This window comes from Geotrypetes seraphini, chromosome 2 (genome assembly GCF_902459505.1).
Source record: "Geotrypetes seraphini chromosome 2, aGeoSer1.1, whole genome shotgun sequence".
Lineage (NCBI taxonomy): Eukaryota > Metazoa > Chordata > Amphibia > Gymnophiona > Dermophiidae > Geotrypetes > Geotrypetes seraphini.
The window spans coordinates 273,510,981-273,538,651 of record NC_047085.1 but is presented as its reverse complement, the minus strand read 5'-3'; the positions used below and the strand labels follow the sequence as shown (position 1 = coordinate 273,538,651).

General features: G+C 41.4%; 1 protein-coding gene across 2 annotated transcripts in view; it reads left to right on the top strand.

The window, feature by feature from the left end:
- The window catches only part of EXOC3 (exocyst complex component 3), a 127,379-nt gene that overhangs the window by 15,378 nt on the left and 84,330 nt on the right, over window positions 1–27,671 (top strand). For both annotated transcript variants that reach the window (XM_033929704.1, XM_033929702.1), the window contains exons 4-6: window positions 14,185–14,302; window positions 18,257–18,382; window positions 21,897–21,997. In XM_033929704.1, coding sequence (XP_033785595.1) covers window positions 14,185–14,302; window positions 18,257–18,382; window positions 21,897–21,997 — 345 coding nt within the window. The remainder of the gene's footprint in view (window positions 1–14,184; window positions 14,303–18,256; window positions 18,383–21,896; window positions 21,998–27,671) is intronic.

Below are 27,671 nucleotides of genomic sequence, written 5' to 3'. Positions count from 1 at the left end.
TCTGTCCCCAAGAACAAGAGTATGGGATTCTGTACAGGTTCTAGGATCTGTGGGAGTGAATCCACTGGGAACTTCGGCTCGCTTTCACATGAGAGCGCTGCAGCGGTCGCTTTTGTTCCAGTGATTCCCTGTATCCCAAAGCTTCAATTGTAGTTTCTAGTAGGCTCCTCAAGCATTGCTCAATATTATTGGGTGGCTCAGCGGGATTACTGTTTTCAAAGGCATGCCTCGGTCTTTGCTGGACTGGCTCCAAGTCGCCATACTTCCCAGGCTGTCAGGTTGGGGGGTTCAGTGCCTTCAATTCCTCAGGGCAAGGAGTCAGTACTCGTTCCTTCTTCTGGACTGAAGCACGGTTAGACTACCATTTCAGGAGTTTCAGACCATTCTTCCGGAAAGACGATATTGGTCTTTAGGGACAGTGTTCTGACGGTAGTATTCCCCTACAGTCCAAAAAGTATGTGATGTACTCATTTAGCGAGTAAAGTAATGGTTTTACTTCAATGGGTGGAATGTAGTCTTCCTCTTCTGTCAGCGCTTCATTTTACAGGACAGGTAATGGATTTAGATAGACTTGCTCACCGCATACTCTAGGCATGGACATCTGTTATATGTTGCAATGTACTGCGCTGTTTACGCCTTTCAGCGCTTTAGAAATATTAAGTGGTAGTAGTAGTTAATTCTTCTATATCCTGGAAATTGGGTCCTATTTGCTTAGGCGTCCAGCTCTTTGTATTAAGGTGAGATCTCCTGGAACTAGACCTCATGGCTTCATCTCGAAATTCCGAGCTTCCTAGCTTCTTCGGCAGACGTAGGAGATGGCAGTCAGAGGGGGTAGCGGTGTTGCTTCTTTCTCACCTCTGGTTTCTCTTTTTATGTGTTTTCCCCTGGATGATGATTGGATGGATTTGCCCTGTTGAGCTCGCTTTCTGGGCGCAGTCATTAGTGATTCTCCGGATTGGCTGCGCCTTCCTTGCTATGCGAATCTGATGAGTCTTTCGATGGCCGAACTGTTGAGATTCCTGGTATCTCTGGTTTTACTCACCTGGGGTCCGATCCTCATGGATTTTCGTCCTCCTTTGATATTCTGACCTAGCTTTTGAAAAGTCATGGCTGACGTGTATGTGTTATGCGAAGCAGGTTATTTCTTCTCTTCTCCGAGCGCTACAGACGTCTTTACCTGTGGCTTCTGCTTCCGTTTGGAGGCTTTTCCTTTCTTGGGTGCTTATCAGCATTGGCACCCTTCCAGAGTTCTATGTTTTCTATTCTTTCTTTTTTGGGCTCATGCCTATTGCCAAGGGCTTGGCGATCTCTTCCCTTCAGCTTCGTGTGGCAGTCTTAGAGTGTTACAGGGGATGGTACCTCGCTCTTTGCTTACTTTACAGTTTCATGTAGTTCAGTTCCTTAAAAGAAGTACAGTATTTTCGTACAACTCTTAAGAAGCCCTGTCCAGAGTACAGTCTTAGCAGTTTACAGATGGCTTCGTTTCAGCCTTGTCTTTTGAGACTCTAAAAGGCCTTGACCTTGAACACTGTGTTTCTTGTGGCCATGGCTTCAGCTTGGCGATTTTCTGCGTAGCAGGCCGGGTAAGGTGGGGATTCTTCTTTCTAAACTAAACTAAACTAAACTAAACCTTAAGTTTATATACCGCGTCATCTCCACGGAAGTGGAGCTCGACACGGTTTACAGGAATTAAAAACAAAGAAAGGAACTCCAATGGAAGGAAGGAGGGCTTGGTAAACAGGAAGGAGAGAGGGGGAGGGAGGGGGTAGTTACATTTTGGAGAAAAGCCAGGTTTTCAGATGTTTTCTGAAGTGTTGGAGGGAGGTCGAACTCCGAAGATGGGCAGTAAAGCTGTTCCACAGCTCAGTGATCCTGAAGAGGAGGGATGTTCCAAGTTTTCCTGTATGGGAAATGCTATTTAGGGAAAGGAAGGATAGTTTGAATTTCTGAGTGGATCTGGTGGAGTGAGTACTCGAGAGCCAAGATAGAGGAAAGAGGGGAGGGAGGATACCGTGAAGAGATTTGAAGGTAAGACAGGCGCATTTGTAGCGAACCCTGAGGAAGACTGGGAGCCAGTGAAGCTTAGACAGAAGCGGGGAGACGTGGTCAAATTTGCCTTTTGCGAAGATTAGTTTAGCTGCGGTGTTCTAAATCCGCTGAAGTCTGATAAGACTTTTCTTTGTTAGGCTTAGGTAGATGGAGTTGCAGTAATCAAGTCTGGAAAGAATGATGGATTGGACAAGGACAGCGAAATGTTGTTGGTGGAAGCAGGATCTGACTTTCCTTAGCATATGAAGATTGAAAAAGCATTTTTTTACTAGGGAGTTGATGTGGTCGTTAAAGGACAATGTGGAGTCAATGATGATTCCCAGAATTTTGCTAGAGTGCTCAAGCTGCAGATTGGTGCCAGAGGAAAGTGGGATGAGGGAGGGTAGCTGATCCAATTTCGGGCCAAGCCAAAGTAGTTTTGTTTTAGTCTCATTTAGTTTCATTTGAACGGTGAGAGCCCAGGATTGGAGATTTGTTATGCAAGTTGAGATGTTATCAGAGAGGTTGGTGAGGTTAGAGTCAGTTTCGAGAAGGACAAGGATGTCGTCGGCGTAGGTGTAAAGTGTCTCCGAGGTGGATAGTTGGAGGAGTTTCAGGGAGGACATATAAACATTGAAAAGAATCGGGGATAGAGGTGAACCCTGGGGGATTCCGCAGAGCGGTTTCCAAGGGGAGGATGAGGTACCATTCATGTTAACGAAGTAGGAGCGGGAACGTAATAATTTTGAGAACCAATCTAAGACTGTGGAATTTATGCCAATTTCGGAAAGTTGGAGGATTAGTATGTCATGGTGGACAATGCCTTACAAATTCTGGGGTGTCAGTTCGGACTGTACCTCTCTTTCTTTCTTGGTGGTGTCATCCTTTCTTTTCTGCCATTCTCACTTTTCCTTTCTTCCTGGGAGGAGGACTGGGGAGTAGAGAATTGCGCGGGTCAGAAATCCCACCCGTCCCCGCCAAAGTCCCACCCGTCCCCACCCATCCCCATGAGGAATCCCACCCGTCCCCGCAAAGAATCCCCTCCATCCCCACCCGTCCCCGCAAGGAATCCCCTCCGTCCCCACCCGTCCCTATAAACTACAGAAATAGTTATTTCATTTAATTATGCTACTGACTTAAAGGCTCTGGTAAAAACCCGTTTACAAAGTATGTATTCTTCCCAATTAATATTTCCAAATTAATAAAGTCTTTTTGCTTATTTGTAAATGGGTTTCTACCAGAGCCTCTAATGTTTATAAATTTTTATCAACACAACTAATATACTACTTTATCCTAAAGCAAAAAAAAAAAAAAGAAATAGAATTTTTTTCCTACCTTTGTTGCCTGGTTTCTGCTTTCATCATGTTCTCATTCAATTCCTTCCATCCACTATCTCTCTTCTCTCTGCGTCTTCCATTTGCTCTGTTACTGTGCCTCCCTTTCTCCCCCCTTCCAAATTGTTCTGGCACCCATCTTCTTCCCTCCACTCCCCCCATAGTCTGGCATCTCTGTCTTCTTCCCTGCCAGCGTCTTCTCCCCACTCTCTCTTCCCCATTTCCTTTCAGCGTCCTTCTCCCCCCCATCTTCCCCATGTCCTGTCAGCGTCCTTCTCCCCCCTCTGTCTTCCCCATGTGCTTTCAGTGTCCTTCTCCCCCCTCTGTCTTCCCCATGTCCTTTCAGCGTCCTTCTCCCCCCCTTCTTCCCCATGTCCTTTCAGCATCCTTCTCCATTCCTTTGTCTTCCCCATGTGCTTTCAGCTTCCTTCTCCCCCCTCTATCTTCCCCATGTCCTTTCAGCATCCTTCTCCCCCCCCATCTTCCCCATGTCCTTTCAGCGTCCTTCTCCACCCCTTTGTCTTCCCCAGTGCTTTCAGCGTCCTTCCCCCCCTCAGTTTTACCTTAAGCGTCTTTTCCTCTCCACTCCACCTTTCCTCCCTTTCTCCCTCCCTGCCCCTTACCTTTGTGGCGCTTCCCCGCCCGATTGACAACAGAACAGGCCCGGTCCAACAAACCTCCCTGCCCTGTAGCCGCGAATCTAAATTAGCTTCTTACAGCAGCTGGAGTATTGAAGCTGCTGTAAGAAAGTAATTTAGATTCGCGGCTACAGGGCAGGGAGGTTTGTCGGACTGGGCCTGTTGTCGGTCTGTCGGGGGAAGCGCCACAAAGGTAAGGGGACCTGGCCGGCTGTGCTGCACCTGGGGTGGACCGCCCTCCCCGCACTCCCCTTGGTACGCCACTGCCTTTTCCCTACCTGCCCTGCCGCAGCACACAGCCGACCGGAAGTCTTCCCGACGTCAGCGCTGACATCGGGAAGACTTCCGTTCGGCTGTGTGCTGCGGCAGGGCAGGTAGGGAGAAGGCGAGCCTCGCGGCTGAGTACATCCAGCCCCGCAGGAACCCCGCGACCCTAGGGGACGTCCCCACGGGATCCCTGCGAACCTAGGGGGCATCCCCACGAGATTCCCACGACCTGAAGGGGGAACCCGTGGGATCCCTGCGGGTCCCGAAGGATTCCCATCGTCCCCATTCCCGTGCAGCTCTCTACTGGGGAGGCGAGCTGTTCTTCACCTCTTTGTACTCTTTAAGGGACGCGACAAACGTATGGCAGCGTCCATAGTCTCCATCGATCAATGGGCCCTAGATGACATCTTTTGTGCTTACTTGATGGCAGGGAAGCGGTTGGTGGAAACCCTTCCTGACCATTACGAATCGCGAGAGGAGATAAACGAAGAGGATGAGTTCTGGGAACAGTGGACGAAAACAAGCACATCCATCTTAGACAAAATAGCTCCCAAACGAAACAGAATAAACCGCTCAAATAAATATAACAACTGGTTCGATTCTGAACTATTAAAAATGAAACAGTCAAATCGACGACTAGAAAGGATCTGGAACAAAACAGGAGAAATATCTGACAGGAACAATTGGAGATCAAATATAAAGGACTACAAACAACTAATAAAATAAAAAAGAAAAAAATTCTACTTATCCAAAATACATACATACAACACGAGTTCAAAAGGAGTCAACACTCATGAACTGTTCAACCTGGTTAAAAATTTATTCGACACCACACGCCACAGTCAATCCATGCACGACATAAAACTTCCATCAGCAGACGAACTAGCACAACACTTCGACTCAAAAATTGTGAACCTAAGGAACAACTGCCCAACAAACAACACAGATGAACATCAAATAGCCAACATACATGAAAATAAAATACCAGTGAACATGCTTTGGAACTCCTTCCAGGAAATAGAATGGAATAACTTCACAAAGCTTTACAACAAATATACCAAATCAAGCTGTATCCTGGATCCTTGTCCCCCCAACATTATGAAAGCAGCCCCATTAGACTTTAAACTAACACTTTGGAGTCATATGTCCAATAACTTCAAAAATGGAAAATTCCTATCGAAAAACGGTCATATAATAATCACCCCTATCCCAAAAAATCGTAAACAATCCCTAACATCAGCAACTAACTATAGACCGGTAGCATCCATCCCATTTTTCGCAAAATTAATGGAAGGTTTAGTACACACCCAATTGATGGACTTCCTTGACCAGTTCTCGCTGCTACATGAAACCCAGTCTGGCTTCAGACCTCTGTTCAGCACTGAGACGGTAATTGCAGCGACCCTAGAATACATACGCAACTTATTCAGCAAGGGCTATAAGGCCTTAATCATGCAATTCGACATGAGCTCAGCCTTCGACTTGGTGGATCACAAAAAACTGCTACAATGTTTAGACGCAATCAGCATCGGAGGTGAGGTGCTTAACTGGTTCCGAGGATTCCTTACGACCCGCACCTATCAAGTGCGCTTCAACCACAACCTCTCTAAAACATGGAGAAACCCGTCAGGCGTTCCACAGGGGTCCCCACTATCCCCACTACTCTTCAACGTCTACATATCTTCACTAGGTACGCAACTGACCAAGCGAGGTATAAAAGTATTCAGTTATGCAGATGACTTCACAATCATTATCCCGTTTAATGCGTCACCCTCCAAAATCATCCCTATAGCAACAGAAGCACTAAACCTGATGGAACAATGGACCACAGAATTCAAACTGAAGCTCAATGCAGATAAAACTAAATTCTTTATAGCCTCGCCACATGCACATAATACGACAAAATCATTACTCATTAACAATCTTAATTACCCCATTCAACCAACGATGAAGATTCTCGGGGTAATACTAGACCAAGGGCTAACCATGAAAGACCATGTGGACACCCTAATCAAAAAAGGATTTTTCACTCTCTGGAAACTTAGGTCCATTAGAGCATACTTCCACGCTCCAGCATTCAGAATTCTAGTACAATCCCTTATACTAAGCCACCTTGACTATTGTAACATTACCCATCTGACAATCTCCCAGAAGCAAATGCAAAGACTGCAACTGATACAAAACGCAGCTGTCAGGCTGATCTTCGGGCTGAAGAAATCCGATCACATAACCCCTTCCTACCAACTCCTGCACTGGCTGCCAATGGAGGCACGCACGAAGTTCAAGCTGGGATGTCTCTGCTTCAAGGTATTATATGGTCTAGCCCCTAAATACATAACAGACCTCTTCTCATTCCCATCCAACAGACATGAGAGAAGTACACACCTGAAGTTCGTCTCCCCACCGGCTAGAGGATGCAAATATAAGAGATACCACCAACAACTTCTATCGAATCAAGCAGCCTTATGGGGCAAAGACTTAGAAAAACTAATTACTCGCACAAATGACTATGGAGAATTTAGAAAACACCTAAAACCGTACCTGTTCTCAAAACACCTAGGTAATGAACCAGGACAATAGCCCCGTTCGTAATATCATTCCCAAAACCGAATTTGTAAACTGCTAACCCCCAATCACAAACTATGAATATCCCATTCAATTTATGGAATTTTTCTAATTCTTTGTAAGATGCATTGCACATCAAGGCCCTGCAGCATACGAACTGTTGTTATTATCATTAATGTTCCTATTATCAGATGTACACTGCTATACTCTGTAATTCGCTGTATGTACAGTTTCTCTTTATTGTAAACCGCCTAGAAGTCGCAAGATTGTTGGCGGTATATAAGAATAAAGTTATTATTATTATTATTCTGCCGGAGCAATGGCGGCTACTTGGACTCGGTCTAGAGGATTTTTCCTTGGAGGAGTTTTGTCACTGGCTAATTGGTCTTCCAAGAATACTTTATTTCAACCTTACCGGTTGGATGTGGGGGCGCATGCGGAGGCTGCGTTTGGTGCTTCGGTTGTTGCGGAGGTGGCATTTTCTTCCCACCCAGATTGAGAATTGCTTTGCTACATCCCATTGGTCTCTGGATTCATCTGCTGCTGTTGCTAAAGAAGGAAAAATTATGTTCTTACCTGTTAATTTTTTTCCCTTTAGACATAGCAGATGAATCCATACCCCCACCCTTTCTGGATATTGACTGTCGGTTTTTTTCTTTTTCAACTTTCGCAGTCTGTTCTTGATATTTGTATTCTGGATTGTTACCTTTTGAAATTTGTTATGGGAAGGAAGTTTTTTAAATGAGCATATGGATGGTTAAGAATGCTTTTGCAAGGAGTGTTCTGCCACTAATTTCTGACAGGTGGGATGATCAGTAACACTCAGGAAAGCACCCAGACAATATAAAGCATAAACAATAACACTTTATTATACATATATATATATGATAAGAATTAAATACCTTCACCGTATCCCAAACAAACACTCCCTTCCCAATTGGAGAATCCATACAATTGATAGGTGAGTGGACACGGGAGACTGACCCTTTAGCCTCGTGGCTTCTGTTCCTGTAGCCGGCTAGGATTCTAGATTCTAGGAGCAGAATTCCGTCCTTATAAGCTGCTGAGTTAAACAGCTGGTCCTGCAATAACAGCGTCCTTTGATTCAGGCACACCCCAGGTCGGTCCCTTTGAAGTTGTTTGGACAATATTCAGGTCAAAGAGGTCAAGATAGCAGATCTCAGTTCTTTTGATGTACGGGCCTCTTTTGTTATCTGTTTTGACAACACCCAGGTCAAAAGAGGTCAAGATAGCAGATTTGGTTGCTCAGTCCTTTTGTTGTTACTGGCCTCTTAATAAGACAGCTGGTCCTGGTCTTTTGATATCTGTTTTGACAACACCCAGGTCAAAAGAGGTCAAGATCCTTTTGATGTTACTGGCCTCTTCCTTGTGATGTAGTCTCCCATCTGTCTTTACTGATGATCATCTGGTTTTACTGTTCTTTGGTGGTCAGGAGTTCAGGTAAGCAGACTTTAGGATACATATCATTAATATTCTGAACATGTCAGTAAGTAATATGCTGAACATGTCAGTAATATGCTGAGGTCATGTATTATACTGAGTCCATTTACCCCCTGGGCATAACATTCCACCCTTGGATCCTTAAGTCTTCTCCCATAAAAAGTCCTCCTAATAAAGGGAGAGGGTGTCCGTTTGTATACACAATCGTTTGTATAACATAAGGATATCTAAACAAAATTATAGAGTAAGAAATGAAGAAACAACTTTTATGCCATATCACTGCCTCTAGTAATAGCCTCCCACCCATGGAGTGCAGTGGTAGCTTCAATATGATCTGCCACAGAATGCAAGTTATTATTTCAAAATTCAGTTGCTCACTGCAACACACTAACATTCTGTAAACATACTGAAAAGGGAGCTTGACTAGCAGGAATCTCAAGTTCAACAGTACTAAGGACACATTGTTTCATTTCAAAATTTACACCATTTTCTATCTAAGGGTACAGAATGTGATGTGGTTTTTAAATCAATGCGATAAAGTTAATTCTTTGTGATATCATTAATGACATGTAACATTAACTGATCATATCGTAGCGTTAGTTCATAATTATGTACAGTATTTGTCACTCATTCATCTTCCCTTCTAAATACATCTGCTACTCTGGAGCCAAAATATGCTTCTTTGCCAGCCAGTATTTCAGAAACAATAGTATCTATTCTACTTTTAAGCAAAGGTAAAATGGGAAAATTAATTTTCCCTTCAGAATTTATTTCCTTATGGGCTAAACCTGGTATTCTTGCATTCCCTAATATTTCAAACTAATTAGGCCTTTCACTTGAAAGTATCACGTATCGGGAATCATGAAAATTAATAATCTTATTAATATTATATTTGTGCTCTTACTCATGGCATACATTTAGGGTAGCTTCATATTCACCATCGATCACCGCAGTTATCTGGTATCCCGTTTTTCTTAGCATCTTTGGTTAGGGTCTGGCTATGCTCCAGTTTCAATAGGCTTGCTATGCCACTCACATGCCTTCACTCATGTAAGTCTCAGGCACCACCTCCAGAGACCAGCCCTAATGTGAAGTGGCAGGATATAGGCTCACTTCTATTCCCCAGTTGGTGCCACATAACAGCCTCATGGCACTGCACTGTATGTCTGGTTGCGTCATCATCTTCTCGGTCTGGTGAAATTTTCTCTTAACCCAGCATGTTAGCCAAATCATCAGAATGAGAGAGCAGAGCTGACCAATTTTATCACAAAAGGATGAAAGTCTATATGGAATAACATTTCCAGTACGTGATTTTTCAAGGAAAATATTTCCTCATGACTGTTTAACTTCAATGCTTTAGTTACATTAAACCCCCCTAGTGGTAAAAGAGAGTATAAGAGAAAAAGGAGAAAAACTGTACAGAAGGTGATAACATGTGACACAATACTTGTGTGTAAAGTAGTATTTGTGTGAGATGAGAGAAACAACACTAATGCACTTAAAGGTAGTCTGTAGGACATTCAGAAAATACACCTTTTTATGTTCTGGACATAATTATTATGTCATTTAAGAGAGACCATACACACGTACAGAATGTGATAACATTTGACACAATACTTGTGTGTAAGGTAGTATTTGTGTGAGATAAGAGAAACAACACTAATGCACTTAAAGGTATTCTGTAGGACATTCAGAAAATACACCTTTTTATGTTCTGGACATAATTATTATGTCATTTAAGAGAGACCATACACACGTACAGAATGTGATACCAAAATAACTTATGTCAGAGATGTGCACTGCACTGTTTATACCTGGTAAGTTAAATAAAGAGAGACCATTTTTTATTTTATTTAGCAAATATCAAATACCAATGAACACCATTTTACCAGGTATAAAGCTTTCTAATTATTTCTCTTCAGATATCCTTTTATAATATAACCCCTAACTAAATTATCATTGGGCTGTATAGAAAGATGACGGCAGAAAAGGGCCAAGGCCCATCAAGTCTGCCCACTCTATAGACCCTTTGCCCTGACCCACGTAGGGATCCCACAGGGGCGTCCCATTTATTCCTAAAATCTGGCACGCTGCTGGCCTCGATTACCTTTGAGCCATAGCATAAAATCATTGTGAGCATGGTTTTCATAAGATACTTTCTGGTATGTGGGGGAATCTTTTTTGGAAAGGGATATGGTACCATTTGGACTAATAGAAGGGGTGGAATAAACTCTGGAAATGGCCAATGTGCAATGTTGGGGTACCCCATAAGCTAAAACAGACAACACATAACAGAAACAGACAAACACAGAGCTCCGGCATGCTTTCTTCCATCAGTAATGATTCAGGGTTGAATTTAATCTGTAAATCAAAAGAGTCACAAACAAATGTGGTATCCATTGGATTCCCACTATCAGGTCACATTGCTGGAAGTATTTTAAATGTGGTACAGTGAAATTGGTTCTCCGGACCATGTCTAGATAATAAGCTTCTAAAAGAAAGAGAGATAGAAATTTAAGTTAATTGTTCTATATAGTTTTACTGGTCTTCTTTTCTATTTTCTTCCATTTCAAAGTTCTGTCACACAATCATAGGACATTCAAGCAGGGACGCTTTAATCTATAAAACATATAAGAGAGGTTTACGTGCAGGTACAGTGGTTCACAATGTTAGTGTTTGAGGTAAAAGACACATTTGCAAAATTACTTGGAGTGCAACTTCCTTATACTATCTAACAAAACTTTATTCATTATAAAGATCTACTTTTTTATTGTCCAACTTCTACTTTTTTATTGTCCAACCTACCCCATATGTTACTCCAGATGTGAAATATGTTGCCTCCAAAATCCAAAAAGGCCCAAGTCTGTTTTTTATTTTGGGGAGAAGAGAAGTTTAGCTTTCCCTATCACCTCTCGGCATCCTTTTGCCCACTTTCTGCTTTAATCTTGTGATAGAAAGTGGGACTATGTAAGTATTTTTGTGGTAGTCTGGTATATGTATATTGCCTCCCTTGCCAAGTGAATGCAAATTGTTCTGGACATTGCTCCACTATAGGGATAGTAAAAATGCATTGGTTCATGTTTCCATCGGAAAGCTGTCATGTTAACCCTTTTTGGATATCTGGCAAGGAATCCCATAGATTAATCCCAAATTGGTAATTGTCCAATTTTAAAATTTGTAAAATTTTTTCTTCCTGCTTGTATAATTTTCCCCCCAAATCCTGATATTTATATTCCTACACCCCAGCGTCCACTACAGCTTGTACCTGTTGCTCCCCAGGTTTCTACTAAATATTTATCTCTACCTGCGGACAATGTTCTAATTTGGTCCAGGCACACACTGAGGCTCGGCATTCACATTATTGATCCTCCCAACACTTCCACCCTTTTAAATCAGGATAAAGAATGGAAGCAGTTTCCTCAGGGGGAGCCGTTGGCACCCTCTCTCCTTTGTTCACTTGTGCTTGAGGCATAGATTTCTTTCCCAGTCCTCTACTTTTGTACATTCCCCATAATGTCCTTGTATCTTTTCCATCTATTTCTTCCCTCTTTACACCATCTTTTATTAATGCCAAAAACATATTCCTCCGAGACACCCGCTTAGCCCTGTTTGAATTGGATTGTCCTGTTCTCTTTTTATCAAAAGTATTTTGAGGTCCCCAGTCCCCCCGATCTCCTAACTGTCGGACCGCTTCTAAGGCTTCCAAAATAGTCCTGTCTATTTGATTGATCAACAAAGTTATCATTACCTGTTTGTATGCCGGTGCAGCATGCTTAATAATTTTATTTCTCATGGACTCAGTAAAAGGTAATGACATATATGTGTCAGTGTGACCTATTACTAAGGCTGCCTTCATAGACTCCTCCTTAATTCTCATTTGAGCATCTTTTAATGTATACCAAATCTTATCATTTGAGGGCCAATCAGATTCAAGTGGATATCGCCTCGTGACACCCCTACTAATTATCTCTAATAAAGACCATTGGGCATTTTTTGCAGGATAAGGATCCTCCCGCAACGCATGTTGCACTGCTACTTCTTCACTAATTTGAACAAATTTAGGGGCATCTGTGGCATCTAACATTATCCCTGCTGCGCCCAGCTCCTGCACCCGAACTACCCACTGTATTAGTGGTTCCCCAGGCTGCTGTGTAAAGCGTGCCATCATATCCATGATTTCATTTGGAGTAATATCCTCCCTAACATTATCTCTAGATAGATTTTCTCCTGTTTGCAGATTTCCCTGTAATCTTTGTCTCCTCACAGGCTCTGCTTCTAAACTTTCTGCCTGTTCTCCTTTAATACATATATCCTCCTCACTGTTATTAGAATTTGAATCCCAAATATTCCCATCCCGTTTGTTTGGATTCCAATCATTCGGCAGATGATAAATTAAGATTTTAACTTTTCTGTAACTCACTTTCCACCTGCGTTTCTTGTATTTATATCGTGCATATTGCATAGCTGACTGTTCTATTACATTTTGATAGTTTTCTACCTTATCCATTAACAACTCATTCTGACATTGTAGCATTGTAATGGCATGCTGTTGTTTATTCCTTTTCTTTTCCAGCTCTTCTAATTTCAATTGTAATTCCTGTTTAGCTTCATGCAAATTCCTCCAGTCTGACAAAATCATCCTTCCTTGTCTAGAAATTACTTCTTGCTCTTCTCCTTTTGAGATTTTCACCTTTTGTAAGGAGGCACATAATTCATGTGGATCCCCACTTCCAAAAGTACAGGATTCACACAATCCTGCTTCTACAGACCACTCAGTGGCCATTAATTTTCCCATAATTTCATTCCCATTTGGAATGGAGGGATTGGGAGCCTGCTCCTCCACCCCTTGTTTTCTAGTTAGCTTTCCTGACCACATGATTACCCCACTTCTGGTACCAATTTGTTCTGCCACTAATTTCTGACAGGTGGGATGATCAGTAACACTCAGGAAAGCACCCAGACAATATAAAGCATAAACAATAACACTTTATTATACATATATATATATATGATAAGAATTAAATACCTTCACCGTATCCCAAGCAAACACTCCCTTCCCAATTGGAGAATCCATACAATTGATAGGTGAGTGGACACGGGAGACTGACCCTTTAGCCTCGTGGCTTCTGTTCCTGTAGCCGGCTAGGATTCTAGATTCTAGGAGCAGAATTCCGTCCTTATAAGCTGCTGAGTTAAACAGCTGGTCCTGCAGTAACAGCGTCCTTTGATTCAGGCACACCCCAGGTCGGTCCCTTTGAAGTTGTTTGGACAATATTCAGGTCAAAGAGGTCAAGATAGCAGATCTCAGTTCTTTTGATGTTACGGGCCTCTTTTGTTATCTGTTTTGACAACACCCAGGTCAAAAGAGGTCAAGATAGCAGATTTGGTTGCTCAGTCCTTTTGTTGTTACTGGCCTCTTAATAAGACAGCTGGTCCTGGTCTTTTGATATCTGTTTTGACAACACCCAGGTCAAAAGAGGTCAAGATCCTTTTGATGTTACTGGCCTCTTCCTTGTGATGTAGTCTCCCATCTGTCTTTACTGATGATCATCTGGTTTTACTGTTCTTTGGAGGTCAGGAGTTCAGGTAAGCAGACTTTAGGATACATATCATTAATATTCTGAACATGTCAGTAAGTAATATGCTGAACATGTCAGTAATATGCTGAGGTCACGTATTATACTGAGTCCATTTACCCCCTGGGCATAACAAGGAGCAATACTGGAGATGCAAGAGGCATGCTAGTCAATAAGACTACCTGTCAATCAGTGTCTCTATCTCTGCCTGCTATCCCATTGGTCTCTGGATTCATCTGCTGCGTCTAAAGGAAAGAAAATTAACAGGTAAGAACATAATTTTTCCTTTCACTTGAGTTTTGTATTTCTGTTCAGTGCAGAGATGATGGGAAACCCAGAACTAGTCCCAGAAGTGGATGTGAATTCCCTGCAGCCTCTTCTTTCAAATGATGTGATCAACCAGCTTCTGAGCAAATATATGTCCACACTCACTGTGAGTAAGATTGCAGGCTGTGTCACAGCATAAACATAAAAGTACAAAGCTCCATTTTAAAAAAAACCACCATTAGTTATCAGAATCCTTAAAAGAAATAACTTCTTGTCCTTAATGATATTTTAAGATATTGTTCTGTTTGCTCAGTTGGCAGCTCTATTTTTAGTGAATTTGGCTTTCAGGTAGTTAGTATGATTTAAAAGGGGGGGTTTCTCAGTTTGTGCCATAGAGGAAAATCTTTGGGAATTAAATTCAACCTGTGGTGGTCAGCATTTTTTAAATCACTAGCCACCAAAATTTTTCTATACTTTGCTATTTAGGGCTAGCGGTATATAGATACCAAAGCTGAATATCTGTTTTTTGGTGGCTGCTAGAATCTATCTGGTACTGCTGAAAATCAGTGCTGGTCCTCGTAGAGATATCTGGCTAAGTTAGGGCAATTGTTGGGCTGACCTACTTTACCAGGATAGTTATCCAGATACTTGTACCAAATACCAGTGAATAACTTTGGAATCTGCTCCTAGAGTGATCTGATACTCTTTGGAAAGTGCCGAGGCAGGCAGACTGGATATTTAGTGGCACTTTCTTTGTAAATGCTGCTGAAAATCAAGAGATGACCCAATGAATGAGGTGTCCTTGGGTAGGAGCATCTCCTACCTGAGAAAGTGGTAGGTTTTTCAACTCTCCTGTTTATGTAACAAATTAACAGAGAGCATCCAACAAAAGTGTGTAACATAGTAGATGATAGCAGAAAAAGACTTATATGGTCCATCTAGTCTGCCCAGCAAGATAAAACACCTAGCAAAAGGTATGATTTAATACAACATTTACATACTTGATTTGTTCTTGCTGTTTTCAAAGCGCTGACCTTGTTCTTCCATTATTGAAGCTGTGATTGAAGGTAATTGATATCTCAAACTGTTCTGCACAGAACAGATAATTCAAAGCCATTGTTATGTTAGGTCAATATGTTATCCAAGAGGAAAGCAGGGTCATTGAAGTCCACTCCAGCCCATCCAAACTTGTCCAGCCACCATCAGGGCACAGAATATAGAAATCTACCTGGCTCTGGCTTTGCTTCCAAGTTTATTAAGTTAAGTTTCTTTGGTTTCATTCTTTCTATACAAATTTTGTTTGTATTTATCCCATGCAAATCTAAACTCCATTACTGTTTTCATTTCCACCACCTCCTGTGGAGGAGCATTCCAGGTATTTACCACTCTTTCTGTGAAAAAGTAGTTCCTGACATTATTCCTTTTTCTGTCCCCTTGCAACCTGGTGAAGCTTGAAGAATGGTCTGTAATCTGACAGCTAAAATTTAATGCTAAGAAATGCAGGGTAATGCAGTTGGGCTTCAAAATTAGAAAGGAACGGTTCAGTTTATGGGGTGAAGAACTTTTGTGCATTAAAGAGGAGCAGAACTTGAGTGTGATCGTAAGTGATGATCTTAAGGTGGCCAAACAGGTAGAAAATGAGACAGCGAAAGCTAGAAGGATGCTTGGGTGCATAGGGGAAGGAATGGCTAGTAGGAAAAAAGGAGGTAATGATACCCCTGTATAAGACTCTGGTGAAACCTCATTTAGAATATTGGCCTCCTTTTATGAAACTACAATAACCGCACTAAATGGCCCTTGCTGCTCCTGAAGCTCATTGAGTTCCATTCAGCGCAGCTCCCCGCGCTAGAAACTGCTATCGCAGTTTTGTAAAAGAGGGAGATTGTCTACAATTCTGGAGACCATGCCTTCAAAAAGATATAAACAGGGTGGAGTCTGAACAGAGGAAAGCTACTAAAATGGTTCATGGTCTTTCTCATAAAGTGCTTGAGGACAAGCTTAAAGATCTCAATATGTATATTTTGGAGGAAAGGCAGGGTGGGATGATATGATAAACATTTAAATACTTACATGGCATAAATGCACAAGTCTCAATTGAAAGGAAGCTCTGGAATGAGGGTTATAGGATGAAAGTGAAAGCGGATAGGCTAAGAAGTAACCTCAGAAAAAACATTTTCATGGAAAAGATAGTGAATTTGTGGAATGACCTCCCAGAAGAGGTAGTGGAGACAAAAGATGTATCTGAATTTAAGAAAGCTTGGGAGAAGTACATTGGATCTCTAAGGAAGAGGAAGGGATAGTAGATAGCATAAATAGGCAGGCCACATGGCCTTTATCTGTCTTCATTTTTCTATTTCTAAGTAAATTCATGTCCTGTAGTTCTTCTGCCTTTCCATCTCTGGCAAAGAATTGTTTGTACTATATATTAATACCTTTCAAATATTTGAATGGCTATGTTGTCTCTCTTTATATAAACAAAAGGAATTGACCCCAAAATATCCACAAAGAAGAAAATCCAGAGAAAACCAAAAAAACTCTGTGGCGTGACGATGTTCCCAAATGGACTTTATTTGAAAGTATCAAAGTTCCAAAGGTACACTAAAATCATCCACATAAAATAATTCCATCCACATAAAAGTAAATCATCCACATAAGAGCCTTAAAGGACCTAGTCCGCTAGGGATACAGGACCCAACACGGTCCGTGTTTCGACTAAAAGTCTTCTTCAGGGGTCCCTGGGGGTCCTATAAAGGTGAGTACGTGGGAAACAATTGTGTGGTGAACCAGAAGTGAGACACTGCTTGCATTTGCAATGGAAAAAGGTCCTTTAAGGCTCTTATGTGGATGATTTACTTTTATGTGGATGGAATTATTTTATGTGGATGATTTTAGTGTACCTTTGGAACTTTGACACTTTCAAATAAAGTCCATTTGGGAACATTGTCACTCCACAGAGTTTTTTTGGTTGTCTCTCTTTATATGTCTTGTGGTGTAAACCCTATACCATTTTCATCACACTTTTGTCATAACTTATTTTTCTTTGGTGCTCTATAAACTCTATATATTGGATTAATTAAAATAACTGCTCAGGTTTTAAAAAAATTAAATGCCAGTTTAAATCTAAGTAAGTAAATCTCCAGTCCCCATTTAGATCAGACTGTCTAAAAATGTGGGTAATATCACTATAGGCCTGTTTTACAAAGCCGCGCAGCAACGGCCCTGAAGCCCTTTAAATCTCTATGGGCTTCAGGGCCGTTACTGCGCTGCAGCCGCTAGCGTGGCTTTGTAAACCAGGCCCTATGACTTCAAATTACAGCACTATAATTAACAAATTGAACCTCCAATGATATATCATCAATATCATAAACAAAATCTATCAAATCAGTATATTCATATACTTACAAACTTTTAATAATAAAACTTGAATGTCTTATAGCTTTCTCAATATCATGGTTTCTCAATAAATATAGTTATACAATTCAATGTAAGTAAATGTAGTCTCTGTTAACCTCTGTTAAATTTGCTTTGAATGTTACTGAAGAGTCATTCCAAACCAGCATAAAAGTCTGTGGTCTTTCCAGTGTTGCCTTGTATATTAAACGATCACGGATTTCCTGAAGCTGTTAGTTTATTTAAAAATTAAAAAATTCCTTTCAATTTAAGGAGCAGTTCTATTTACAAACCAAAAGAATTGCAATGAGTGTGACAGTGGCCCCTTCATTAGCCTGTTTGTACATTGTAACCTGATCAAAACATGCCTCCAACATACACTCCTGCTATTTGAATGAACTCGGTGAAAAATGCCTTAATTCTGCCTTTTTGAAAATCATGATTTAGATATTTAGGCAAGAAAAACATCCATCTAGCACTCTGTGCCATATGAGACATTCTTCTCTTTTGAAAATGAATGCTTTAGAATTTAGGAAGTTTGGCTAAAGTTGCACTTTCCTCTTGGTTATCATATTGACCTAACTTAATGACTTTAAATTATCTGTTCTGTGTGGAACAGTTTAAGATATCAATTACCTGATATACAGTGCATTAATTTCTTGCTTAATTTCTGAATAGCCTTGAATTTTAACTCCTTTCTCTTGTTCTTCCTGGTCTTATATCACTGTAGTCCAACATCATAGGTTGGTTGCGAAAAGCACTGGAAACTGACAGAAAGGACTGGGAAAAAAATTCTGAGCCAGAAGCAGACCAGGATGGGTACTATCAGACGACTCTTCCAGCCATCGTTTTCCAGGTACAATTTATTTTTTCTCCCTGGCTATCGAGATTTTCTTTTTGTAGGGCAGCGACTTGGTCCACTCTACATACATTCGCTAAGTTTTTGGGGTTTTTTCCAATTCTTTATTCATTTTTCATCTTCCAACAAGTAAACAATATTACATCAATTGAATCATACACATCATTTGAAATTCTTTCTATTGTCATCTTAAATACATAAATTATCTCCCTCCCCCACCCACCCTTTAAACCAATATTGCAATCAAAAAAATAACATACATGTGCTATATTCATAGATATTATAACTATATATCACCCCCTTCCATAATTATAGTTATACTTTCAATGTAAAAAGGCATCTAATCATTACAATAAGTTGTCAATGGCCCCCAAATCTTTTTAAAATTTTTATAATTCCCTTTTTGTATGGCAATTATTCTTTCCATTTTGTATATATGGCACAACGAATTCCACCAGAAGGTGTAATTAAGTCTTGTGTAATTTTTCCAATTTCTGGTGATATGTTGAATGGCGACTCCTGTCATTATTAATAAAAGTTTATTATTATTTGATGAAATTTGACTTTTTATTCTCATTGACGTCCCAAATAGGATTGTATCATATGATAGGGCTACATGGTTTTCTAATAAACAATTAATTTGAGACCAAATTGATTTCCAAAAGGCCATGATACAGGGACAAAAGTATAATAAATGATCTAGAGTCCCTGCTTCCAGATTACAGTGCCAGCATTTATTAGACTTAGAGCTATCCAACTTTTGTAATCTAACTGGGGTCCAAAAAGCTCTATGTAACAAAAAGAACCAAGTTTGTCTCATAGATGCAGACACAGTACATTTCATTCTCAAAGACCAAATTTGTGGCCATTGAGATGCAGAAATTTGATGCTTAATCTCAATGCTCCAAATGTCTCTAAGACCAGTCTTTGGTTTTTTATTCATAAATCCAGATATCAATTTATACCACTGTGCGGCCTGGTGTCCCAAGAAATCCGCCTGAAAGCATAAGAATTCCAGACTATACTGATTGTTAAGATTTTTCCATTCAGGGAACCCCTCCTGAATTGCCTGTTTCAGCTGCAACCATTTAAAGTTTTGTGATTTGTTTAGACCATATTTATGTTGCAGCTGTGAAAAATCAAGCAGTTTACCATTTAAAATAACATCACCTAAAGTCTGTATACCTGCAATAATCCAATGCTTCCATACGATTCTAAAACCGCCAACTTGAATCTTGGAGTTTAGCCATAAAGATTGATTTGTTAATTTGTGTATTGGATTTGGACTTAAATTGCTGACATAACGCAAAGTTTTCCATGTATCCATCAATATTCTGTTCTCTTTATATTTTCTAGGCATTTTAACACTAAGAACATGAGATAAGTTTATAGGAAACATGAGTCGCCATTCCAAATACAACCAATCTGGGATATTTTCCATGAGCTCTGGGAGGACCCAATACATACCCTGGCGTAAAATATAGGCTTGATGATACCTATAAAAGTTTGGAAAATTTACCCCACCCTCCGCAATTGGTTTTTGTAAAGATACTAGGGCAATTATAGGCATTTTACCCAGCCAAACAAATTTTGTAAGAATACCATTTAACTTTTTATAAAAGGACCCCTGAAAAAAAAAAAACTGGTATCATACTCATTTGATAACAAACCACAGGCAATATCATCATTTTAATAGTTTGGACTCCCCCCCCCACCAAGAAAGATGTAAAGGATTCCATTGCTCACACATTTCTGTTACTTTTTTAATAAAAAATTTTCATTCTCTTTCATTGTGTCTTCATTGTGTTTTTTATTCTAATACCTAAATACTTTAATCCATCTTCTTTCCATACAAATGAGAATGAATCAAATAAGCTAAGCTTTACAGAGTGGATGTGGTGGTGAGGGAGGACTCTGCCTTTGAGTGCCAGCACAGTCATTCCGCCCTAGTTTTCTGGGACTGCTTTTGTACATCACACTTGTCCAGAATAACACACCTATTGCAATGGAAAAGAGATTAGGCTTTTACCTTGCTAATATATTTCCAGTAGATCCTGCCCCTTTTACTAGTTGTAATGCAATTTTAATTTTTCATATACACACAATATACATAGCAGATATAAATTCTCAAAACTGACACATTTCAATCACTAAATTGAAAATAAAATAATTTTTCCTACCTTTGTTGTCTAGTGATTTAATTAGTTTCTGGTTGGACTTCCTTCTGACTGTGCATCCAACATTTCTTTCACAATCCAGCCCCATCCCCTTTGGGTCCAGGTCTCTATCTCTTTTCCCTCTGCTTACCCTCCTCAGATCTAGTGTCAGTTCTCCTTTGTACCTACCATCCCCTTTGTTCCAGGTCTCCCTCTCTTCCTCCTCTGTTATGATCTTCCATCTTTCTGTTCTTCCTCAGGGTCTCTCCCATTCTGTCTGCACCTCCCATAGTCCAGCATCTACCTTCTGTCTTTCACCTTTGGTCCAGGCCTCTCTCTCTCTTTCTCTGTCTTTCTTATGCTTACAAACCCCCCCCCCCCCCAATGTCAAGCATTTGTTCTCCTTTCTTCCAGGTCTTCCTCTGCCTCTCTCTCTCTCTCCCCCTCCTGGGTCCAGAATCTTTCCACCTCTCTGCAGTCACTTTCTCTCTCTTCCTTCTAGACACCCACAAGTCCAACATCTGCCCCCCTCTCTTCTGCCTCCCCTTTGTTTCAGGTCTTTCTGTCTCTCTCACTCTCTGTCTTCGCCCTCCCCATCTCTTCATCTTTCTTCCAGTCTCCCCGTCCACGGCCCAACTTCTCGCCCTCATTCTCAAATGCTTCATCTCCACGTCCGCATCTCTGAAATTTCCAACAACGTTCCACTCCCTCTGCCGCAACTTCTTTCCGTGTGCTGCTTCCTGCCCTGCCAGAAACAGGAAGTTGCGGCAGAGGGAGTGAAACGTAGCTGTTGGAAAGCTTCGGGGCTGGTTCCTGTCGGTGTCAGTGGAAGAAGCTGGCTGTGTAGGAGAGCGGAGTGAGAGCTGTATCTGGTGCGGGCCGCAGTAAGAGTTGTTTTGGGCCACATGTGCCCGTGGGCCATATGTTGTGCAGGGCTGGGGTGGAGTATTCTGAGGGAGAGAGGGAAAATCCTTCGGGTTTGGCTTAGCTAATGAAATACTGACTTTCTGGAGACTTCACAGATTACTCAAAAGTCAACAATTTTCATTTTCTATCTGCTGGTATGAGCTGGTCTGGGGGGACTAAAGAAAATCAAATGAGCAGGTAAGATCTAATTTCCCCTCCTTCCATGGTTAGGCAGACTAGATAGGCTACATTTCTATGTTTTACTACCTTTCATTTTTCTACATTTCTATGTTTTACTACCTTTAAATTTGGGGACAATCCAACTCCTGACCTGCTTCTAACTTGAGTTTGAAAGCCCCTGAATTCAGTGTGGTAGAAGTTGATACTGCCCATGTCTCTGCTCCTGTGCTGGGCTTGCATTTGTAACCGAACCTTCATAATATTTTTAGATGTTTGAGCAGAATCTTCAGGTAGCTACACAGATAAGTGAAGATCTGAAAGTGAAGGTTCTGCTGCTGTGTCTCCAGCAAATGAGTTCCTTTTTGATCAGGTGAGTGATAAGACTTTTGCTAGGATATATTGTGAGCTTTGATTTTTGGAAGATAAACTCAGTTTTTTATATGAACAAGTCTCTGTTCCACCTGGTTTCCCTCTATACTTGATAACTTATTAACCTCTCCTTGCACTTGGATTCTTGCCTATGGTATCTATACACTGTTCCTTGACTATTATTTGTTAGCCTTAATATTGTACCTAGATTCCCTCAGTTTCTGTCACCCTCCCAGTTTCTCTATTACCCCGTTCTCAGAAACTGTGTGTTCTACTGTTACCCAACCTGAGCTTTCTGGGAGGTCGGGAAATAAATTGAAATAAATAAATAATCATATTTATCATTGGATTGTATTATTATTACTCCCAAGATATTTCTGTATATAGCTATATCTTAATATAAATATAGCTTTTAAAGCTGGCAGTTAATAATCTGTAAAGAGAGCTTCATTATTCTTGCAAAATTTGTTCTCATGTTCTTTTGTCAGCTCATCCCTTAATTTCCTTGCTAGATCTGACACACACAGCATTACATATCTTGAACAAGCCATAGTGGTTGGATCTACACCAAATATGGATACTTTCATTTAGATCAAAAGGTCACTTGAAGAGATCACAGCAAAATTTGGTATTTTTTTGTTTTCTGACTCTTACTTCTGTCTCTGGAATATGTAGGAAGTAATTTATGGGATGAACTCCTGTAGATTAAATGATGTGTTTCAATTACCCATTTCCTAGTTTACCTCTTTGATTGTATTTATGCTTGTAATTGGTCATTTTACTATTGTTATGCTGTTAGCAAAATTGTAAGTTTAAAAAAAATCTTAAACCATACTTGCCATATACTACCTTGGGAGAATCTCTTCATAAAGGTAGTTAAATGCTACTGAAGTTTCCTCTTTAGCTCTCTGGCAGATGTCCTATTTGAATACAGAGAAGGGATATCCTCGTATACTGCTAGTATCAGGGTTTTTCTGTCTCTGATTGCAAGTCTCTAGTTTTCCTTGTTATGCATTCTGAGCTATGTAGCCTTCTGTTCAAATACATCTGTAATAATGGCTAGAAGCCTTTATTTGGGAGAATGCAAAAGAATGTTTGCATTGTGTTTCATAAAAATAACACAGAGGCTGGCTTTGTGATTGTGTACTGCCATGCAGAAATTGTCTTCTGTATCCTGATTCAGCTAGGATTGAGGATGCTCTTTGTCGTGTAATGCCTCCTTTCACTCCTGACACCCACTCAGGATAATCCTTTGGTAATTGGGAGGGTCCTGCCTCATTCAAACCTGTTTACATTTTTTACTGAGAACCTTCCACCTATCAATTAGTTTTCTACTTGCCTCTTTACAGGTACCTTGACCCATAAAGTAGGGATTGCCATTAGACCTAGAAATGTGGTCATGGCCCAAAATTTGCCTGCCCAAATATTCTACAGCTGCAACTGTAGAACAGCTCTTTTACATATGTGCAGCTTTCAGTTCAGCTTCAGCCCAGTTGTCCTTGAATTCTCATGCTGGTCTCATAAGTCCATTGACGATTTAGCCTTGAGCTGTATAGTCGCAGGAAGGAAAACAGTTAAGAAGTATCAGCTACCAAACTAGAAGATTATTATCCATCTTAATTTGTCATGGGGCTTATGTGCTCATTTCCAAGGCCAGTGATTTGGGCTGATTTGGGGCCAAATCTTTATTGAAAGAGAGTCAAGTGGCTTGTGCTGTTAAATTTTGTGTTTTTTAGATTGAAACTTTTGCATAGGTTAAGGTTGTTTTTATTAGCTGATTTATTTCAACTGATAGTTCAGCTGATGATCTTTCCAATTTTAGGTTAATCTTGCTGTTTAGATATGGGGATGGAAGAAATTTTATTGATTTTATAGTACTGTTTGGGAATGTTAGGTTGGGTTAATTTTGGGGAGAAGGGGGATTAATTTTGGGGAGAAGAAAGGAGATTAATTGAGGGAGAGACATGGGTTGACTTCTTTTATTTGAACACTGCTTCAGTTACTTTTTGCTAACTTTTAAGCAGTATATAATAATTTTTTTATTATTAATAATAATAAAGAACCTGCACAGTGAGGGGAGGAGAAGCTGATTCATACCAGCTAGGAGGTGGTGGGCTGGGAAGGAGTGTTGAGAGAAGGGGGAAGTGTTTTGAGGAAGTGGGTGACCGATTAGGGAGGAAGTCTGGCAAAGCTAGACTACTAGCAAGCAACATCAAGAGAGGAATAGAGCAAGCTTTAAACTGAGAGGAAGGGGAAAGCCGACAGTCAACCAGATGTTGATGATTCGGAAGACAGTATCCCAAAAGGATACTGAGTGGGGAAAGTGCAGGGAAGACACCAACAACGTCAAACAAGCAATGGAATACCAGCAGAGCCAGACAAATCAGGAAAGGGATAGGAGGAATCTACTACATGGGGAAGTCAACAAGGGGCAAGAAGAAGAAAATGGAACGTAAAGAAGAAACAGACCATGCCCCACAGGAGGAAGACAAGAGAGACAATAAACAAAAGTCTGCAGAACAAGAAGGGGACGGAAAGGAAAATGGATCGCAAGGGAAACCAACAAGAAAACAAATCCATCGAGACTTAAACTGTATGTACACTAATGCAAGAAGCCTGACAAACAAAATGGGGGAACTAGAAACCAGGGCCAAAGATGAGAACCTAGACATCATAGCAATCACGGAAACATGGTGGAACGAGGACAACAAATGGGACACAGCACTACCAGGGTACAAGCTCTACCGAAGAGACAGGACACATCAGAAAGGAGGAGGAATAGCACTTTATGTAACGGATACAATTCAATCGATCGGAGTGGACACACCAACAATTAATGACCAACTGGAATCAATATGGGTTAAAATACCAGGAAGAAAGGGAACCGAGATAAAGATGGGGCTGTACTACCGCCCGCCCGGACAAACAGAAGCAATAGATGAAGAACTGAGAGCTGAGTTGAGGCGAGAATGTAAAAACGCAAACACCATAGTTATGGGAGATTTCAACTACCCAGGGATAGACTGGAGCCATGGAGTTTCCAATTGTTCAAAGGAATTGGAGTTCCTAGAGGCTGTAGGGGACTGTTACTTGGAACAGCTCGTCAAAGAACCAACGAGAGGGGCAGCTATTCTGGATTTAATCCTTAATGGGCTGAGAGGACCTGCCCAAGAAGTGGAAGTAGCGGGACCTTTAGGGAACAGTGACCACAACACGATCCAATTCAAAGTGGAACTAAGTATGCCAAAGGGGAGGAGAACCACTGTAACAACGTTCAACTTCAAGAAAGGGAACTATGATGCCATGAGACACATGGTAAAGAGAAAACTCAAGAACAGCACCAGAAAGGCACTGACGGTGGACCAAGCCTGGACCCTTTTTAAGGACACAGTGAATGAGGCGCAAAGCCGATATATACCCAGATTTAGAAAAGGGGGCAGAAAGAATCAAGCAAAGGACCCAGCATGGTTAACAAGAGAAGTTAAAAAGGTGGTAGGAGATAAGAAAAAATCCTTCAGGACATGGAAAAAGGATAAAACTGAGGAAAATTGGAAAAAGCACAGGAAGCACCAAAAAGAATGCCATCGCGTAGTCAGAACAGCAAAGAGAGAATATGAAGAGAAACTTGCAAAGGAGGCACGGAACTTTAAACCTTTCTTTCGATATGTGAAAGGGAAACAGCCGGCGAGGGAGGAAGTGGGACCCCTGGATGAGGGGGATAGGAAAGGAGTGGTAAAGGAGGAAAAGGAAGTGGCGGACAGATTAAACACGTTCATCTCGTCGGTCTTCACAAAAGAGGACACATCCAATGTTCTGGAACCGGAAAAATTCTTCAAGGGGGACCAAGAGGAAAAATTATCGTGCATGGAGGTAAGCCTCGAAGACGTACTCAAACAGATAGATAGGCTAAAAACTGACAAATCGCCAGGCCCGGACGGAATTCACCCAAGAATACTAAGAGAACTTAGAAACGAAATAGCGGAGTTACTGCAACAGATTTGTAACCTATCCCTGAAAACAGGGGTAATACCGGAAGCCTGGAGGATAGCAAATGTTACACCTATCTTCAAGAAAGGAACCAGAGGCGACCCGGGGAATTATAGACCGGTCAGCTTGACCTCAGTTCCGGGGAAGATGGCCGAATCATTGATCAAGAACAGTATCAGTGAGCACATAGAAAAAAATAAGCTGATGAGAACAAGCCAGCATGGTTTCTGTACTGGAAGATCCTGCCAAACAAACCTACTGCACTTCTTCGAGGGGATAAGCGGACATTTGGACAAAGGTGACCCCATAGATATAGTATACCTAGACTTCCAGAAAGCCTTCGACAAGGTACCTCATGAGCGCCTTCTAAGGAAACTGTGGAACCACGGGGTGGAAGGGGACATACACAGATGGATCAAAAACTGGTTGGCAAACAGGAAACAGAGGGTAGGAGTAAAGGGACACTATTCTGACTGGAAAGGGGTCACAAGTGGCGTCCCACAAGGGTCAGTGCTGGGACCGCTGCTATTCAATATATTTATTAATGACTTGGAAACAGGGACAAAGTGTGAAGTTATAAAATTTGCGGATGACACAAAACTCTCCAGTAAGGTTAGATCTGTAGAGGAATGTAAAAAACTCCAAAGGGATCTGGACAAACTGAGTGAGTGGGCAGATAAATGGCAGATGAGTTTTAATGTGGAGAAATGTAAAGTTATGCACATAGGGAAAGGGAACCTGATGTACAACTACATGATGGGGGGATGACATTGGGAAAAGGCAACCTAGAAAAGGACTTGGGGGTTTTGGTGGATAAAACAATGAAACCGGCAGCACAATGCGCAGCGGCCTCAAAAAAGGCGAACAGAATGTTGGGCATTATCAAAAAAGGTATCACTACCAGAACCAAGGAAGTTATCCTCCCGCTGTACAGGGCAATTGTGCGACCGCATCTGGAGTACTGCGTCCAGTACTGGTCGCCGTACCTAAAGAAAGATATGGCGATACTCGAGAGGGTCCAGAGAAGAGCGACAAAATTGATAAAGGGCATGGAAAACCTCTCGTATGCTGAGAGGCTGGAGAAGTTGGGGCTCTTTTCCCTGGAAAAGAGGAGACTTAGAGGGGATATGATAGAAACTTATAAGATCATGAAGGGTATAGTGAAGGTAGAGAGAGACAGATTCTTCAGACTGGCGGGGGCAACAAGAACTAGAGGACACTCAAAAAAATTGAAGGGAGATAGGTTTAGAACAAATGCTAGGAAGTTCTTCTTCACCCAGAGGGTGGTGGACACCTGGAATGCGCTTCCAGAGGGGGTGGTTGAGCAGAGTACGGTTTTGGGTTTCAAAAAGGGATTGGACGAATTCCTGAGGGGTAAGGGAATCCAGGGGTACAATTAGAGGGTTACTATACAAGACAAAATGCTCTTGAGTAATAGATCACTACAGGTCATTGACCTGGGGAGCCGCCGCGGGAGCGGACTGCTGGGCATGATGGACCTATGGTCTGACTCGGCAGAGGCAATGCTTATGTGCTTATAAAGCATGGGGTGAAGCATGACTGGCATGGAATTGAGAAAGGAAGAAGCCAATAGAGAGGGATGACTGGAGGGAGAGGGAGTTTAGACAGGTGGGGATGAGGGTAGGAGGTTGAGAAAAGAAGACTGGTGGACAGAATTGCATCAATAG